The 18,363-nt window shown below is 44.1% G+C and overlaps 1 protein-coding gene across 1 annotated transcript; it reads left to right on the top strand.

The window, feature by feature from the left end:
- Window positions 1-484: 484 nt before the first annotated feature.
- Cd2bp2 (CD2 cytoplasmic tail binding protein 2) lies at window positions 485-5,062 on the top strand. Its single transcript, XM_076840992.2, has 7 exons — window positions 485-585; window positions 1,102-1,205; window positions 1,431-1,566; window positions 1,687-1,844; window positions 1,941-2,376; window positions 2,459-2,565; window positions 2,652-5,062. The coding sequence occupies exons 2-7, from the start codon at window positions 1,128-1,130 to the stop codon at window positions 2,760-2,762; spliced, it is 1,026 nt and encodes a 341-aa protein (XP_076697107.2). The 5' UTR covers window positions 485-585; window positions 1,102-1,127; the 3' UTR covers window positions 2,763-5,062.
- Window positions 5,063-18,363: the final 13,301 nt, after the last annotated feature.

The raw sequence follows: 18,363 nt of genomic DNA, 5'->3' as shown, positions 1-18,363 counted from the left end.
TGAGCAGGGCTTCCGCTCGGACAAAAGCAAGGCCGCGGCTTTCAGACTATGAGAAGACTGACAGCTGGACATTAGGAGTGGGAAGCCAGAGTGTCTAATGAAATGGTGAGGGGCGCAGAGTCCTGGGGGAAGGGCGACTCGAACTGTGCCTGCAAAAATTTAAACTGGAGCAGGAACTCACTGTCCCTGCTCGGACTCTTGTCCCTCCATCCAGACCGTAGGCGCCCCTCTAAGTAGAATGCGCTCTACGTTCTCTCCAGAGCTCTCCTGTTGTATGAAGGAACCAAAGTCTCTTCCGGTCGTCCCTCGTGCCGGGTCATGGTTTAGGCGTTCTTATATCCACTGTTCTGGTCTTTACAGCCACGCGGATTACGTCACTTCTGACAGGGAAGACAGCGAGGGTTTCTTCCCTAGCTCACCGCGCACTTCCGCCCGCTCTTGCAGTTAATCCACTGACTGGAGTGAAGCCACTTCCGGCCTCTGGCGCCTTCCGCAGTCCTCTTCCGGGTGATAGAGGCCGATACCCCGGATGTATCCCTGGCCAAAGCATCTTTCCTTTTTTTCCTTTTTCTCCTGGATTCCCAGGTGAGCGCGAGCGGGTGAGACTGCCTGAATCCCTGTGGCTCTGCTGGCCGACTAGTTTTTGGTGGGGGAGTCGCCGCGTGGAATTAGGAGTTCAGCGAAAGGAGGAACGGGACGACTAGGGCGCCAGGTCCTGGGCCCGCCCGGGCTCTGTGGACGCTGCGGGTGTGGGGACCGGGTGTCTCCAGACAGTGGAGCCCGGTCGCGTTAGACTGATATGGGGATGATGACGTGGGAAGCCTGGCTCCTTTCATCCGGCATGGGGGACCCCATAGGGTCCACAGGGGCATCCTTAGCGCTTCTGTCCTTCTGTTTCTGCCTCACTAACTCTTTCAGAAGCCAAACCAAATTTCAAGGGGACGTCCTGGCTGCCAGCTCCCTTTCAACTCTTGATTCTGTACTCGCTCCCTTCCCAAACGCGACTTGGCATATGCCATTGAAAATTATTTTTTTGCCCACTCGCGGTGAGCTTCCCCCGCCCCCAGTTCCCTTACTTTCATATCCTTTCTTTTGGCTCAGCTGGAGAAAGGTCCTTCTGCCCAATCATGCCAAAGAGGAAAGTGACCTTCCAGGGCGTGGGCGATGAGGATGAGGAGGATGAAATCAGTGTTCCCAAGAAGAAGGTGAGGTGACCAGACTCTTGTGTTCTGGGGAGGTATGAAGGAAAAAGAAGAACTAAAAGCCTGAAGAGAAAGAACTGGGGAGTGAGAGATGTCAAAAAAAAAAAAAAGTTTTTCCACATTCTTGAGGTATAGGTTTGGAAAATATTTAGCTTGGAACCATATCCTGGAGTATATGGGTAATTAGCCAGTAATCTGCATTTCTAACTTGCTGATTCTTGCTTACAGCTAGTGGACCCTGTGGCTGGGGCAGGGGGTCCTGGGAGCCGCTTCAAAGGCAAACACTCCTTGGACAGTGATGAGGAAGACGATGATGAAGAGGGATCCAGCAAATATGACATTCTGGCCTCCGAGGATGTAGAAGGTGAGCTATATCCAAGAATTGACTGTGTTGGAGGGACAAGTAGGGGCTTTTGGAGTGTGGAGCAAAGGGCGCTCCTGTCTTTTACACACATAGCATAGAGCAATTGTATCTTTGGTTCAGGTCAGGAAGCAGCCACACTCCCCAGTGAAGGAGGTGTGCGGATCACACCTTTCAACCTGCAGGAAGAGATGGAGGAAGGCCATTTTGATGCTGATGGCAACTACTTCTTGAACCGGGATGCTCAGATCCGTGACAGCTGGCTGGACAACATTGACTGGGTGTGGCCCAGGGGCTGGCATGGCTGAGGCCTGGGGGTGGCAAGTCCTGGGCCTGGGCCCCCAGTGGCAGTTGGTGGGTAATAATTTCTATTACAGGTGAAAATCAGGGAGCGGCCACCTGATCAGCGCCAGGCCTCAGACTCAGAGGAGGAGGATGGCCTGGGACAAACACCAATGAGTGCCCAAGCCCTCCTGGAGGGACTTTTGGAGCTACTCTTGCCAAGAGAGACAGTGGCTGGGGCACTCAGGCGTCTGGGGGCCCGGGGAGGAGGCAAAGGGGGCAGCAAGGGGCCTGGGAGGCCCAATTCCCCCCAGCGCCTAGACCGGCTCTCTGGGTTGGCTGACCAGATGGTGGCCCGAGGCAACCTTGGTGTATACCAGGAAACAAGGGAGCGATTGGCTATGCGGCTAAAGGGGTTGGGGTGCCGGACTCAGGGTCCCCATGACCCCACACCTACACCCTCCCTGGACATGTTTGCTGAGGAAGTAACAGAGGGAGAGCTCGAGACCCCGACCCCTACCCAGAAAGGAGGTGAGCTTGAAGGGCAGAGGAGGGGTGTTGTGGGCAGGAGGCAGGGCACTTGAGGCCCAAATGGCTTTGCCTGTTATTTTAGAAGCAGAATCACCAGGAGATGGTCTGGTGGATGTGATGTGGGAATATAAGTGGGAGAACACAGGAGATGCCGAGCTATATGGGCCTTTTACTAGTGCCCAGATGCAGGTAAGCCCCTCCTACCTCCTTCTGCCTTGTCCCTCCCTTCCCTGACTCCTATCAACATTCTCCAGTTCTGCCCTCTCTTCCTGCAGACCTGGGTGAATGAAGGCTACTTCCCGGATGGTGTTTATTGTCGGAAGCTGGACCCCCCTGGTGGTCAGTTCTATAACTCCAAACGCATTGACTTTGACCTCTACACCTGAGCCTGCTGAGGGCCAATTTGGTGGTCCCTTTTTCCCTGGACTTGGTGGAGGTGGCCCAGCTGCCTCAAGCAGTGAGGATATTGAAGGCTGCTTTTCAGTTTCCCTTTCCCAATAAAAGTGTTGAGTGTGCATTAGGGCCTTGGCTGTGCTAATGGCCAAAAGCCAGGGGCCTTTTCCATAGCCTCTTTGGCCTTGCTTCAGTCCTTGAGTGTTTCCTTCCGTGAAGTTCCTCCTTGGAAGTTTCTGATATCTTAGACCACCTCACCTTTGTTTACCACCCTCAGTGGCATAACTGGTACCTCTCAGGTGTCCTGTGGCCTATCCAGACTCTGCTCACCATGTAAGAATCTCTCACACTCTATTCTCCTGTCTTCTCTGGGGAGTTTTGTTCTCCTGTTCTTAGGTCTTTGACTTTCAGGACCTCAGATTCTCTGTCCTTACATCTCCCAGGTCATAGAGCCCCAGAACCAGAGATTTTAGGCCTGGAGGGGGGGATATCTGGAAGACTTTGGAACCCTATTGAAGGTGAGCAGGAAGTCTTACACACTGTCTTCCCACTTAATCTCCTTAGATGTCAGACAGAAGTGGGATGGGTAGGTCAGGATCATCCAGAGTCCCAGAGGTAAGCACCAATACCTTTCCTCATCTGATTCCTCTATCTTTTGTAGCAGTTCTCACTGCACTTGGGTGAAGTGTGAACTGTGTACTGTGTGACGCTTATAGGGCCTTTCAGGTCCACCTGGGCCGGTCATGCTTTATAAAGTCACAGAGAGGGGCAACAGCTTACTGGAAGTCATACAGTGAACCAGAAAGCTGGCCTAGACCCAATGGGCTTCTTTTCCCAGACCTTTCTTGGCACAAAGCCTTTTTTGCTTGGCCTTTGAGACTCTACAGCTTACATTTCCTGGGCTCCCACATATGTCTTGCCCGGGACTAGTACTTAGAGAAAACAGATAACTGGGCTGGTGGGAGGAGACAGGTATCACTCTACTGCCTGGATATAATGACCTCACCCCCACCAGTGCTGCCTTATACCTCACCTCACTTGAACCAACTTAGATTGATTTTCCATTTTTCCACCTTGGCTGCCCATTGGAATTTATTGGGGAGTTGTAAAACACTTCTCCAAGATACTGACTGAGATGGCCTGTAGCCTAGGTGATTGGTCTTTTAGAAGTTTTCATTCAGCTGACAACCACCAGGCCTGACTGAGGCATACTTGGAGAGAGGCCAGTTCCTCCACCCTGATGGGGCAGCAGAGCTGAGCATTGTGTGGCTCTGATGGAGTCTGTTAATTGCAAGGGATCTGAGCACCAGAGCACAGGATAAAAAGGAGCCCCAGGGTAGCAAGAACCTGGCTAAGAGTTAGAAAAGATAGGGGCCAAACTGGATGGGGATACTGGCTTGCCTCTGCCTATGAGGCTGGGGCATTGAACTCAGGGCCACATTACTAGGCACATGCTCTGCCACTGAGCCATACCCACAGCCCACTTAATATTCTCTCAAGCCCTCCAACTTATACTATAAGGCCTCCTTCAGTGTCAGCTGAGATCAGAATTTCCTTGGCTCCAAGAAACCATTGGCAGTAGGATATTTTGAGTGTCAGTAAGAAAGAAAAGATGCCAGTTACAGTTGTGTCATTGATTAAAAGGTAATTGATTTAAAAAATCTTCAGAAGCGAAAAGCAGGTCTCTTAAACTGTAAGAAATAGTATTCTCCTTTACAGGCCAATGGCTCCTAAGAAGTGCCTAGTCAGTATTTGATGAATATGTGGAGATTAAGGGCGATTCTCTCTGGATGTCTATAGGCACCTCAGACTCCAGCTATCCAAAATTGACTCCCCCTTCCCCTTATAGCCTCCTGAATGCACCTCACTGATGTGAATTGGGCAAAATAATGGCCCCCAAAGTTAACTGTGTCCTGAACTCCAGAACCTGTGAATGCTACCTTACATGGCAAAGGGACTTGGACATGTGATAAAGTTAATTTGGAGAAGAGAGATTACCCTGAATTATTGAGGTGAGCCCAATGTAATCACAGTGGAATTTATGAGTAAAAGAGGGAAGTCATGAGGGTCAGCAAGAGAGAGGGGAGGACTTCATGCCACTGGCTGCAGAGATGGAAGAAAGGGCCATTTGTCAAGGGATGCAGGTGGCATGGAGAAGCTGGGAAAAGCAGAAAACATTCTTCTCTAGAACTTCCACCAAGAGATGCAGCCCCCTGACATGACATTAGCCCTGTGAAAACCACTCTGGACTTCTGACCTCTAGAACTGTAAGAATAAATTGGTGTTGTTTTAAGCCTCTGAGTTTGTGGTCAGTTGATACAGCCCCAATAGGAAATGAACATGCACCCACCCAGCTGCATGCCTCTCCTGGGAAGCCATCTAATAGTTACTGAGTTTTCCCTGTGGCCCCATACAACTCTGTTAGCATCTAGGATTGGGAAAGCTTCTTGCCATGTGGGCCTTGTAACCCAAGGTGCACACTGAGCACCCCTTTGCTTTAAACAAAAATGTGTGTGTGTGTGCATGTGTGTAATTTTTTTTTTTTTGAGAGAGAATTTTTAATATTTATTTTTTAGTTTTTGGCGGATATAACATCTTAGTATGTGGTGCTGAGGATCGAACCTGGGCCGCACGAATGCCAGGCGAGCGCGCTACTGCTTGAGCCACATCCCCAGCCCCGCATGTGTGTAATTAATTAAAGGTATATAGCTAGTTAATGGCTATGATTTTATTTATTTATTTTTACTTACTTTCGTACCTGGGATTGAACCCAGGGGTGCTTAACCACTGAGCCACATCCCCAGCCTTTTTAAAAAATATTTAATTTAGAGACAAGGTTTTGCCGAGTTGCTTAGGATCTTGCTAAGTTGCTGAGGCTGGCTTTGAATTCTTGATCCTCCTGCCTCAGCCTCCTGAGATTATAGGTGTGTGTCACTGCATCCAATGTGACTATAATTTTATTTGAATAAGTTTTGGGTTTTGTTTTTAAGAAGGGGCCCTCTTTGCCCAGGCTGATCTTGAACTCTGGCTCAAAGGATCTTCTTACCTCAGCCTCCTGAGTAGCTGGGACTACAGGCACATGCCGTCATGCCTAGCTACCATTTTTTGTTTGGTGCATTTGGTTGTACATATTCATACATGCACACCCTATAACAATATAATTTGACCACTATCCCTTACATCCTCCTTCCCTCCCTCCAACCTCTTGGTCCCTCTCTGTAACTGATCTCCCTTTGATTTTTATAAAATGTTCCCTCACCTTTTCCTTTTTTTTTTTAGTTTCTGCATATGAGGGAAAACAATTTTCTTTATCTGTTCATACGTTGATGGTCATCTAGGCTGCTTCCTTTGTTTGGCTATTGTGAATTGTGCTGCTATAAACATGGGTATGCATGTATTACTGTAGTATGATGACTTTAATTCATCATAACAAATACCAAGATGTGGTATACCTGGGTCATATGGTGGTTCCACATCTAGTCTTTTGAGGAACCTCCATACTGTCTTCTAAAGTGGTTGTACTAATTAATTTACAATCTCACCAGCAGTGTAAAAGTGTTCCTTTTTTTCCACATCCTCTCCAGCTTTTATTTGTATTCTTGATGACTGCCATTCTGACTGGTGTGAGATGAAATCTCAGTGTAGTTTTGATTTGCATTTCTGTAATTGCTAGTGATATTGAACATTTTTTTATATATTTGTTAGCCATTTGTATTTCTTCTTTTGAGAAAAGTGTATTATGGTAATCTAGAAGAAATCCTGGAACAGAAAACAACTAGGGAACTAGGGAAAATGTTTAATCCATTCACCTATTGATTAATTGGATTATTTGATTTTTGTGTAAAGTTTTTTGTTTTTTCCTTAATTTTATTTATTTATTTATTTTTATTCTAATTAGTTATACATGACAGCAGAATACCTTTTGCCATATTGGACACAAATGGAGCACAACTTCTCATTCCTCTGTCTGTACATGGTTCAGAGTCACTCCAGTAGTGTAATTGTACATTTATAGGGTTATAATATCCATCTCATTCTACTGTCCTTCCCATTCCTGCAGCTTAATTTTATTTATTTATTTTTTATTGGTGCTGATAATCGAATCCAGTGCCTCAAATGTGCTAGGGGAGTGCTCTATCACTGAGCCACAACCCCAGCCCAGGTGTAAACTTTTTTGAATTTTTTATATATTCTAGATATTAATCCTCTGTCAGCAAAGTAGCTAGTAAAGATTTTCTCCCATTCTATGGTTCTCTTTTCACATTCCTGTTTCCTTTACTATGCAGCTTTTTAATTTGATGCCTTCCTATTTATTGAGTAAGCTTTTTATATTTTAGAATAGTTTCTCAATTTACAGAAAATTTACAACAGTAGTCCAGAGTTCACTCAGTTTTTCTTATTAACATCTTTTTGTGAGCCATGCACATTGGCACACACCTGTAATCCCAGCGTCAGGAGGCTGAGATGGGATGATTGTAAATTCAAAGCCAATCTCAGTAATTTAGCAAGGCCCTTTCTCAAAATAAAATGTAAAATGGGCTGAGTGGTTAAGCACCCCAGGGTTCAAACCCTGGTACCAGTAATAATAATAATAATAATAATTATTATTATTGTTTGCTTAAGACAAACCCAACATTATTTTGTGAGAGTTCTTGTTGGGGTTCAAGACCAGAGCCTCACACATGCTACAGAAACTATCTATTCCCAGCCCAATATTACTATTTTTGAGACAGGATTTCACTAAGTGCACTGGGACTTAAAATTCATCTGCCTTGGCCTTCTTAGTAGCCAGATCTATAGGTGTGCTGTCAAACCAGGTTGAATTTACCCATTTAAAGCACACACTTCAGTGACTTTTTTGTCTATTTACAGAGTTTTGCAATCATCACCACAATCTAAATTTAGAACTTTATATTTTGTACCATAAAAGAAACCTGCCCCATCAGTAGTCCCTCCCCATTATTCCCCTCTTTACCCTCCAGCACCCTCCAACCACTATCTACTTCCTGTCTCTAGATTGGCTTATTCTGGGCATTGCAGATAAATGGACTCAGACAGTATGTGGTCTTTTGTGTCCAGTTAGCATAATGTTTTCAAAGCTCATCTGTGGTGTTGCATGTAAAGTACTCCATTTTTTTTTTTATTGTTTAATACTTGTCCACGGTATGGCAAATTACTGTTAACTAAACTTCACACTTTATTTCACTAGTACTAGATTTTCTCTATTGTTTTCTGTTCTAGGATTCCTTCTAGATTACCACATTACATTTAATTGTTATGTGGCCTCAGCCTCCTCTAAGAAACATTTTCTTAGTCTTGACTTGTTTTTGCTGACCTTGATATTTTAAGGAGTACTAGTTAGGTATTTTGTAGATTATTGCTACAATTTCAGCTTGTCATATTTTCTCTTATTTTATCTGGGTTTTGAGAAGAGGATCACAGGTGGTTTCCCTTGCTTTTCACTTAAAACTTTTAATGACTCCCTACTATTCTGAAGCTGAGGTCTAAAAGCTATAAGCCGGGCTGAAGGTGTAGCTGAGCTCTTGCCTAGCAAGTGTGAAAGAAACCCTGGGTTCAATTCCTAGTACTGAAAAGGAGAAAAGAAAAACGAAAAAAGCCGGAAGCTGACTGGGAAGCTCTTCCAGAACCTTGCCCAAGCCTGCCCTCCAGTCCCATCCGCCATTGCTTTCCTTCTTCCTTTTCCATCACACGCCAGCTCCATCCTAGTCCTGAATGGGTGGAAGATTTTAGTTCTCCAGGCCTAGCCAGAGATCTCTTTCTCTCTTCTGATTATTTGGGAAAGACCAATTAACTGCCTACAGTGGCTTAGTCCCTTTCTGGGATTCCTGCTCCCTACTTCCCAGCTTGATGATTGCATCTCCCATTTTCCCTGTAAAACAGATGTGTGACCCAACACCTAAAGTATCTTCTCCCTGTCTGTCTCCACCAGTAGCCTGGGACAAATTTAGTGCTGATGACTGAATAAGGAAATGAGCCAATTCTCCCCTGTTCCTATGTGTTGGGGAGTTTCCTCTTGAGCCAGACCAAAAAGGAGGGCCTCTGGGATTTTTTGTTTTATTGCCAGGTTCTTAATGCCTTCCACACATCCACCACCCCTTCCCAGTGGAGTGGCCAGATCTGTGTGACTCCAAAGTCAGAATTTTTGGTGAAGTGTCAATTCATTTTTTTTTTTTTTTTGCCTGTTTTAAAATTGGAGGGTTGGGATGTAACTCAGTGGTAGAGTACTTGTCCAGCATATGTGAAGTCCTAAGCTTGATCACCAGCAATGGAAAAAATGGTGGGGAGGGGCTGGGGTTGTGGCTCAGTGGTAGAGTGCTTGCCTAGCACATGGGAAGCTCTGGGTTTGATCTTCAGCACCACATAAAATAAAGAAAGGTATTGTGTCCAACTACAACTAAAAAAAAATATTTTAAAAAAGTGTGTTGGGGGGTAATTTTCTTATTGAATTGTGAGAGACCCTTTATTCCATGTATGAGTCTGTTTTGTTCCCCTCCCCCCCAGGGTGGAGGACTGAACTCTGGGGCCTTGGGCTTACTGGGCAAGCACTCTTCCTCTGAGCTAAACACCCACCTCTGGAGCCATTTGTTTTGCAAATATTTTATTTCGGTCAAAGCTTTTCTTTCTTTTTTTTTTTAAATCAGTCTTTCAAGCCTGGGACATAGCATGCATACCTGTAATCCCAGTAATCCCAGCAACTAGGGAGGCTGAGGCAGGAGGATCACAAGTTTGTTTTTGGTACCATGGATTGAACCCAGGGGCACTTAATCACTGAGCCACATCCCCAGCCCTTTTTATATATTTTATTTAGAGATAGGGTCTCACTGAGTTGCTAAGGGCCTCACTAAATTGCTAAGGCTGGCTTTGAATCCATGATCCTCCTGCCTCAGCCTCCTGAGTTGCTGACAGAAGTACCGTGTTTCTCTTTTGCTAAGCAAAAGCAATAAATCTTTTTCTCAAAATCATGTCCTTATTACTGAATTGGCATTGGGGACAAGGACCAAGCTTTCCACAACAAATTTGGCAACCCAGACGGGACCCAAGAGCAGTCCCCATTCCAGCTTGCTTGGGTAAGCCTGGCTTTCCAAGGAACCCCACTTCCATGCTGAGGGTGTAAGGTGAACTTTTTGAGAACTGATTGCCAAAAAGTCAGGAGATGGGTGAATGTGACTCAGGTCGAATCAGAGGAGCTATTCCTGTGTGTAAAGAGAGGGACCGAGGGACTGTCCCATCAGCTGCTGAAGTCCCTTTTGCTTCAGGGAACTCCTGTTTTCTTTCCCTGAACTACCTGGATTGTTCCATCTGTTAGGTAGTAGCTAGCAATGAGCAGTGAAATGCAGGCAAGTTCTCAAGTGTTCTTTAAATTACTATAGGATCTTCTTTAAAATACTTCTAAAGAAAATAAGAAAGCAAAGTGTAGTAGTTAATTTGTAGAAAATAAACAGAAGCAGAAGGAGCTAATCAGGAAATATGTCAAGAGAAAAGGATTAATAGAACTAACTCTTGATAGGGTCCATTGATGTTGACATAAAGCTAGGAATTATGGCTATAAGTGTCTCCAATTGTCTGGGAGGAAAGACTCCTTTAGTAGCACAAGCACACTAAGGTAATTTCTGACCAGCTATTGACCCCAGTGTCTACGTTAACATGGAATTGACTTGTAGATGAAGCCCCTCTAAATAGGATGTCCACCATAACAGTTTTAGAGAGGACCAACTAAGATCAAAAACTCCACCACCCAGGCCGGATTGTGGCTCAGAGGCAGAGTGCCCACCTAGCATGTGTGAGGCCCTGGGTTCGATCCTCAGCATCACATAAAATTAAATAAATAAAATAAAGATATTGGGTCCAACTAAAGAATAAATATTAAAAAGCAAAAACAAAGAAAGCCCTCATCACCCAATGTGAAGGAAGATACAGAAAGTGGTCCTCAGTTCTTCTGGTAAACATCAAACAGTGATAAAATTGGAGACAGCATTGTATTCTTAATCATTCTCTGCTTGGAGATGGCCCATTCTCTCTCGAGAGTGATTTTGTTTAAGTCTCTCTCTTCTTTTACTTTATTTTCACCTCACTTTCACTTCTAATAAAGTTCTCTTGCATGACTTTTGCTTTTTTGGGGGGGGTACCAGGGATTGATTGAACTTAGGGGTACTTGACCACTGAGCCACATCCCCAGCCCTATTTTGTCTTTTATTTAGAGACAGGGTCTCACTGAGTTGCTTAGCCCCTTCCTTCTTCTGAGGCTGGCTTTGAACCTGCTATCCTCCTGCCTCAGCCTCCACTGTGATTACAGGCACCCTGCCTCTTGCATGACTTTTGGTGTCTTTTTTTCTTTTTTTTTTTTTTAAGTGTGTATTTTTTTTTTTTTTTAAAGAGAGAGGGGGAGAGAGAGAGAGATTTTTTTTTTAATATTTATTTTTTAGTTATCGGCGGACACAACATCTTAGTTTGTATGTGGTGCTGAGGATCGAACCCGGGCCGCACGCACGCCAGGCGAGCGCGCTACTGCTTGAGCCACATCCCCAGCCCACTTTTGATGTCTTGACTTTAAATCTTCTTTTGTCAGAACACAAGTACCAAGGTTTGGAGTTTCACCTCCCTGCTTTCCCGTGAAATATCTTGGTCTACTTTGAGAAAAAGGAAACTGAATGCAGTAAAGTCATGACACCTTGGCCATTTGCATGATCCCTGCCCTCTGTATGCCTTGTCCAGTCACCTGCCATCTACCACTGTGCATCTCTGGACTGCTCTGATGCTGAATGCCCTTAACTGTCCATACCCACCTGATAGAGAACAAGAACTTTTGTTTACTTCCCCCAACTTCGCCCCCTTTCAGCAGAAGCAGTTTGGAGATATTGTCATCCATTTTTCCATAGAAATGGAATGTAGAAATAGACAGTGGGATAATGTAACAGTGGTCTACTTTATGCTTTGAATATAGCCCTTGCAGCTTTGCCAGTGCAACTTATTATTTGTGTGGTGCTGGGGATTAAACCCAGGGCCTTGTACATTTGAGGCAAGCACTCTACCAACTGAGCTATATCCCCAGCCCTACACTGCAACTTATTTTTAAAATGGACGGGTTTCTTTCTTTTCCTCTCTTCCTGTTCCCTCCTAATCTTTCCCCCTCACTAATCTCAGAGGAAATAGAATTACCTTTCTTCTGCATCATTGGCAGATTTTTCTCTCCTTGAGTACATACCCACCATAGGAATGAAGTAATCCAGACTTTGGGGATGGTACCAGAAGATCACAGAAATGACTCTCTCTCAAATTAGCAAGAGAATTACAACTCCAGCAGAGAACATGTGGAATATAGTCTTTGAGTCACCTCTTTAAAAGCCCCCTGATTGAACTCAGGGGCACTCCACCACTGAGGCACATCCCCAGACCTATTTTATATTTTATTTAGAGACAGAGTCTAACTGAATTGATTAGCACCTCTCTTTTGCTGAGGTTGGCTTTGAACTTGCGATCCTCCTGTCTCAGCTTCCTGAGCTGATGGGATCTCTTTCTTCTCCTTCTTCTGATACTGGGAATTGAATATAGAGGTACTATATTACATCCCAAGACCTTTTTTTTTTTTGAAACAGACTTGGTAAATTGTTAAGCCTCAAGCTTGCAAACTTTTGATCCTCCTGCCTCAGTCTCCTGAGTCACTGGGATTACAGACAGGCATCACCATGACTGGCATCTCTTCATTTTTCTTTGCCTTTTCTGTGTCTGTTCTTCAAATTAGATCGTTTTCTATTTTCTACTGATTCATCTTTAAGTTCGCTGATTTTTTTTCTTCTTTCACCTCAATTCTGTTGTTAGGCCCCTCTAGTGATTTTATTTACTGTAATTATTTTACTTTCCAGCTTTGGGATCCTTCTCTGCCCAAGTCCCCCAACCTCACCTCACCTTTTTTTTTTTTTTTAAACCATTTAAAGCCATCTTTCAGTGTTCATTTATGTAGCATTGAGTAAAATCATAATGTTGTTCACCCAGTAACACTATCATTTTCAGAATTTTTTTTATTATAACCAGAAACTCTACCTATTTTTTTCCTCCCTTCAGCTCATGGTAACCCCCATTTTTTCTGTGTCAATGAATTTTCCTATTCTAGATACCTCATATAACTGGAATCAAACAATATTGTCCTTTTTGATTTTGGCTTATTTCACTTAACATAATATTTTCTTTCTTTTTGGTATTGGGGATCGAACTCAGGGGTTGCTTAACCACTGAGCCACATCCCTAGTTCTTTTTATTTTAAATTTTGATACGGGGTCTTGCAAAGTTGTTCAGGCTGGTCTTGAATTTGATCTTCTTGCCTCAGCCTACTGAGTTCCTGAGACCATGCCTGGCGTAACATAATATATTTTCAAGGTCCACCCCATATAGTATGAATCTCAATTTCATTATTATGCCTCTTCCTCTTCCTCTTTCTCCTTCGTTCTTCTCTTTCTTTTCCTTCTCCTTCCCCATTCCCCTTCTTCCTCCTCCTTCTGTTTGAGGTTGGTCTAGGGATTCAACCCAGGACCTCATACATGTTAAGTATATCTCATCTACCACTGAGATATACCCCTGTCCCTCCTCCTTTGACTCCCCCCACCCCCAATACGGGGGATTAAACTCATGGCCTCTCATTCGAGGCAAGTGTTTTCCCACTGAGCTACATTCCCAGACTTTGATTCTTAAACACAATTGATTTTAGTTCTGTGAACATATTTTAAATAATTGCTTGAAAGCCTTTGGTAAATGTGATACTTATGATTACCCCCCTTCCCCTTGGGTGGTTGTTGTCTTTGTTCTTTTTTTTTTAGGTGTAGATGGACACAACACAATGCCTTTGTTTTTATGTGGTGCTAAGGATCGAACCTGGGTCCTGCCTGTGCTAGGCAAGTGCTCTATTGCTGAGACACAATCCCAGCCCCTTTGTTCTTCGTTTATTAAATCTGCCTTCCCATTGGTGATCACTAGAGTCTCTGCTCCTCTTTTTTTTTTTTTTTGTAGGAATTGAACTCAGGGGTGCTCTGCCACTGGGCTACATTCCCCAGTCTTGTTTGTTTGTTTGTTTTTAATTTTATTAAACTGCCAAGCTGGCCTCAAACTTGCAATTCTCCTCCTTCAGCTTCCCAGGTCACAGGATTACAGGCATGTGCCATTGTGTCAGGACTTAATTTTATTTTAAAAAATTATCTATTTATTTATTTTGAGATGGGGTAGCCAGTTGCGGATGGTGCATACCTGTAGTAATCCTATGCCGGGGTCCTGCCCTAGCAAGATTCAGGGAGTCCTGAAGGAAGAGTGGCGTCCGCAAGGAAAGTGGTTGTAACTTCAAGCAGTCTTCAGCAAGATCTGCTGCTCCCTGTGGAGCCTTTTATTCTTAAATACACTTTTTCAGATGGTTAACATGTGGCCTTGTGGCCTGATTTTCCTGATTTGCATATTTTCCTTGGGAGTTCCACAACCGCTAGCATGCATTCTACTTTTACATGGAACATAGATCACGCTTCTATTTTTGCTTTTCCTTTTGATCTTCTATAAACCATGGTTAACCTTTTAAACTGCTAAAGAGTTTCTTTGTTCTTTGGTCAAGGTACACCAATTTTTGAACCTTTGTAACTTCTGACTAAAGGGCAGATTCTGCACGTCAGTCCATTTTCCATTTCCATTAACTACATACCTTCCATTTTCATCATACATCCCCAAAAATGGCAAGGGAGGGTCCGTCAGTGGTGCTGAGAATCGAATCTGGGTCCTGCTCGTGCTAGGTGACCACTGAGCCACAATCCCAGCCCCGGGGAGTGTATTCTTATTAGCTTCCCTGCCCCTAGGAGGGTACCATAGTCTTCCTTTAAATAAATAAGCTATAAATGGTGGGCCTTGCACTGTTCACACAACAATTTTTTTCCTGTAATTAGGTTTATGCACAGATTGCGCTTTTGGATCAGGACAACTAGTAGAAAATATCAACTGAGGAGCAAAAAGTTCTTGTAATCTAAGCTTTTCCCAGAAATCCTGGTCTGGGACTATGTATTTGTGTTTACTTATATTCTTGGTAATGTTAGTCTTAAAACAAATCTCAGGACATTTTTTGGTCATATTCTTAATCTCATTCTGGGAAATTTCCCGAACATTGTAACAACATATGTTTTTAGTTTGGATTGACATGCTTCCTGTTAACCACATTAGAATTCCCAGGATCAGAGCAGCCATAGCACCCCATGGTTTTGGTTTCCAGATGTGTAGGCATTGCTGCATCATCCCCCACGCTACCAATCCTACTGTCTTGGAAGGCTGAGGCAGGAGGATCATAAATTCAAGGCCAGCCTCAACAACTTAGAGAGAACCTTGGAGCTTAGTGAGGCTGTCTCAAAATAAAAAATAGAAAGAAACTTAATAGAAACTTAATTTTTTAAGTTTCTATTTATAGGAACACCTCGTGTTGATGTAGCATAATTGTCATTCATTTACTGACAACCCTGAGCTAGTGAGAATTCTGTCCTCTGCCAACAGATCTACATGTGGGTAGGAGAGCACAAAGTTCAGACTGGTTTTTTTTTTTTTTTTGGTATGTGTGTGTGTTTTGTTTGTTTGGTATCAGGGATTGAACCTAAGGGCCCTTTACCACTGAGCTACATCCCAGCCATTTTTATTTTTTAATTTTCGGACAGGGCCTCTCTAAGATGCTTAGGGCCTTGTTAAGTTGTTAAGGTTGGCCTTGAACTGGTGATTCTCTTGCCTCAGCCTCCTCCCCAGTTGCTGGGATTACAAGTGTGTACCACACACCTGATTAGTTCAGGCTATTTTCAAGTCTGTCTGAACTGAACTTCTGCTGGGCCCTTGAGGGTCTTTTCTGTGTAGGCAGTCTCACGGTCAGTCAGCCCCATGTGGTAGCTGGGCTTTCTCTGCTCTCTGCTGCAAAAATACACAGACTTGCCCAGGAAGGTGTTTGCCTCAACCGCAAACACATCAAGTTGACTGAGCAAACCCACTGGCTCACTTCACTCTCGTCCCCGAGTTCATCATTTCCTCTGACATCACTGGACACGGGTGTTATCCACATTTCCAGATCAAATGAGTTCCCCACCTTCAGCAGTGAATCTGCTGATCCTCAAGGTCAGCGCTGCACCTACTATGGCAGGAAAGGCAGAGAGGGAGTGAGCCCAGGGGAGACACCCCAGACTCCCTCTGCTTTTATTTAGAGTTGAGTAGAGATCAAGCATGTAGTCTTCTCAGATGGTTTTATGCCTTTGGTCCAATTCATAGTAATGAAACGGTTTTACCTATTTTGTCTAGCTTATTTTTTATTTTTGGTAATGGGGATTAAACCCAGTGACATCCAACCACAGAGCCACATTCCTACCCCTTTTTATTTTGAGACAGAGTCTTGCTAAGTTGCTTAGGGCCTCACTAAGTTGCTGAGGCTGGCCTGTGTCATGAGCCTTCTGTGGGCTGTGTGTGGACTTTGTCACCTTTTAGCCTCCTGAGGCAGAAGTCTGGCACTGGGAACTCCCCATGGCACCCCTCACAGGGATTGACTGCCTGATGCAGGTGAACTTCCCCCTCAAGCTCTGCCTAAGATCCCATGCAGCATCTGAGATGGGTGTGGCCTGCCAAGTTTCAATCAACCTGCTGACTGCAAGATAACCCAAAGCAACACTCCGCCATTGAAACCTTACCCCTACCTTTGATGTACCCCCTTAAATAAACCACCGGAGCCATTTTGTCTTTGTCTAATTCAAGAACCCATGTGGACTAGATCTATTAGGGGCTTTGCTTTTGTAAATATATTTCTGAGTGTTTGTGTTTTATTATTTGCTAACTATTTGAGATATTAAGATTTAGGGTGGGGCTGGGGATGTGGCTCAAGCGGTAACTCGCTCTCCTGGCATGCGTGGGGCGCTAGGTTCAATCCTCAGCAACACATAAAATAAAGATGTTGTGTCCACCGAAAACTGAAAAATAAATATTAAAAAAAAATTCTCTCTCTCTCTCTCGCTCTTAAAAAAAAAAAAAGATTTAGGGTGGTTTAATTATTTAAGATATTAAGATTTAGAGTGGCTATTTAGGGTGGCTTGGATTCCTCTGGGCAGAAGAATCTTCCCCCCAAAGGCCTAGAACTTAACAATCCTCCTACCTCAGTCTCCCAAGTTTCGGGGTTTATAGGCGTGTACCACTATACCTGGCTGTCCAGCTTTATTTATTTATTTATTGCAGTGCTGGGGACCAAACCCAGTGCCTTGCACGTACTAGGGAAGTGCTCTACCACTGAGCTACAATCCTAGTCTAACTTTCTATAGCATGTGTTGCTTAACAACAGAGGTACATTCTGAGAAATGCATCATTAGGTGATTTCATTGTCTTGTGAAGGTTATTGAGTGTACTTACACAAACCCAGATGGTGTAACCTGTTACTTGCCTGCTGAGTGCTCCCAGGCTACAACCTTATCCAGCATGTTACTGTACTGAATACTTAACTCTGGAGGCAATTGTAACATAATGGTAAGTACTTGTGTATATAAATATAACTAAATATAGAAAAGGTACAGTAAAAATGGTAGGTGATAAGATTTTTTTTTTTTTTTTTTTGGCACTGGGGATTTACCTAGAGGCATGTTATCACTAAGCTACATACCCAGCCCTTTAATTTTAAGACAGGGTCTACCTAAGTTGCTTAGAGCTTCACTAAATAGCTGAGGCTGGCCTTGAACTTGTAATCCTCCTGCTTCAGCCTCCCGCATCATTGGGATTACAGGCGTGCACCACCACACCTGGCTAGCGATATGAATTTTTCAACTCTATTATAATCTTATGAGACCACTGTTGTGTATTCAGTTTGTGGTTGATTATGATTGTGAGGATGGCCTTAGGCCTGAGCCTAAGCAACTCCATTTTAAAAACTCCAGTTTGAAACCTGCAGTCTCACTAGAAACACCTAATGGAGCCCTCCAGTATGGCCTCAGACATAAACAAGTCACTTCCCCTCACCCTGATAAACAGAATGAAGCCTCTGGCAGGCTGTCCTTGCCTGATAAGAGGGAAAGGCGAGAAGATCAGGATGGAGACCAACAGACCAGATGTTTCTGACCCCAGAGTAAATGATGTCATGGAGAAATCTGGTGTTAGCTGATAAGGATTGAAAGGGGGGATCAAAAGCCCCCAAATTTCGTATAAATAATAGAGCTGATGAACCAATTCAGCCAGCCGAAACAAGGATGCACTTGAGCTGGAGAGCCTGGACTGATATCCCATCACTTGTCATCGTTTCCTGATCCTCTGTGTGATCCTCACTGCTCTCAAACTCTACCGCCTCATCTGGACCCTGGTGAGAGCCTCAACTTCTCCCTATGACCCTCTCCTCAACTGGTCATCCACTCCATGTCAGGAAAAGCCTGCCTTGGTTCCAGACCTGGTCACTGCGGTCTGAGTGAGTGTGCATCTGCTGGACTTAGAGCCTAAGGCTTGAGACTTAGCACGCAGAAGGAATGTTTGTCATTAGCCTGTCATTATTAAGTGTATTTGCAGTACTTAGAATTAATCTAGAATTGTTTGCTATGAATTGATTATGTCTATTGCAGTGTC

The sequence above is a fragment of the Callospermophilus lateralis genome, chromosome 19, assembly GCF_048772815.1.
Source record: "Callospermophilus lateralis isolate mCalLat2 chromosome 19, mCalLat2.hap1, whole genome shotgun sequence".
NCBI classification, from domain to species: Eukaryota; Metazoa; Chordata; class Mammalia; order Rodentia; family Sciuridae; genus Callospermophilus; species Callospermophilus lateralis.
The sequence above is the reverse complement of the archived record's forward strand: the minus strand, read 5'-3'. Positions and strand labels throughout refer to the sequence as shown.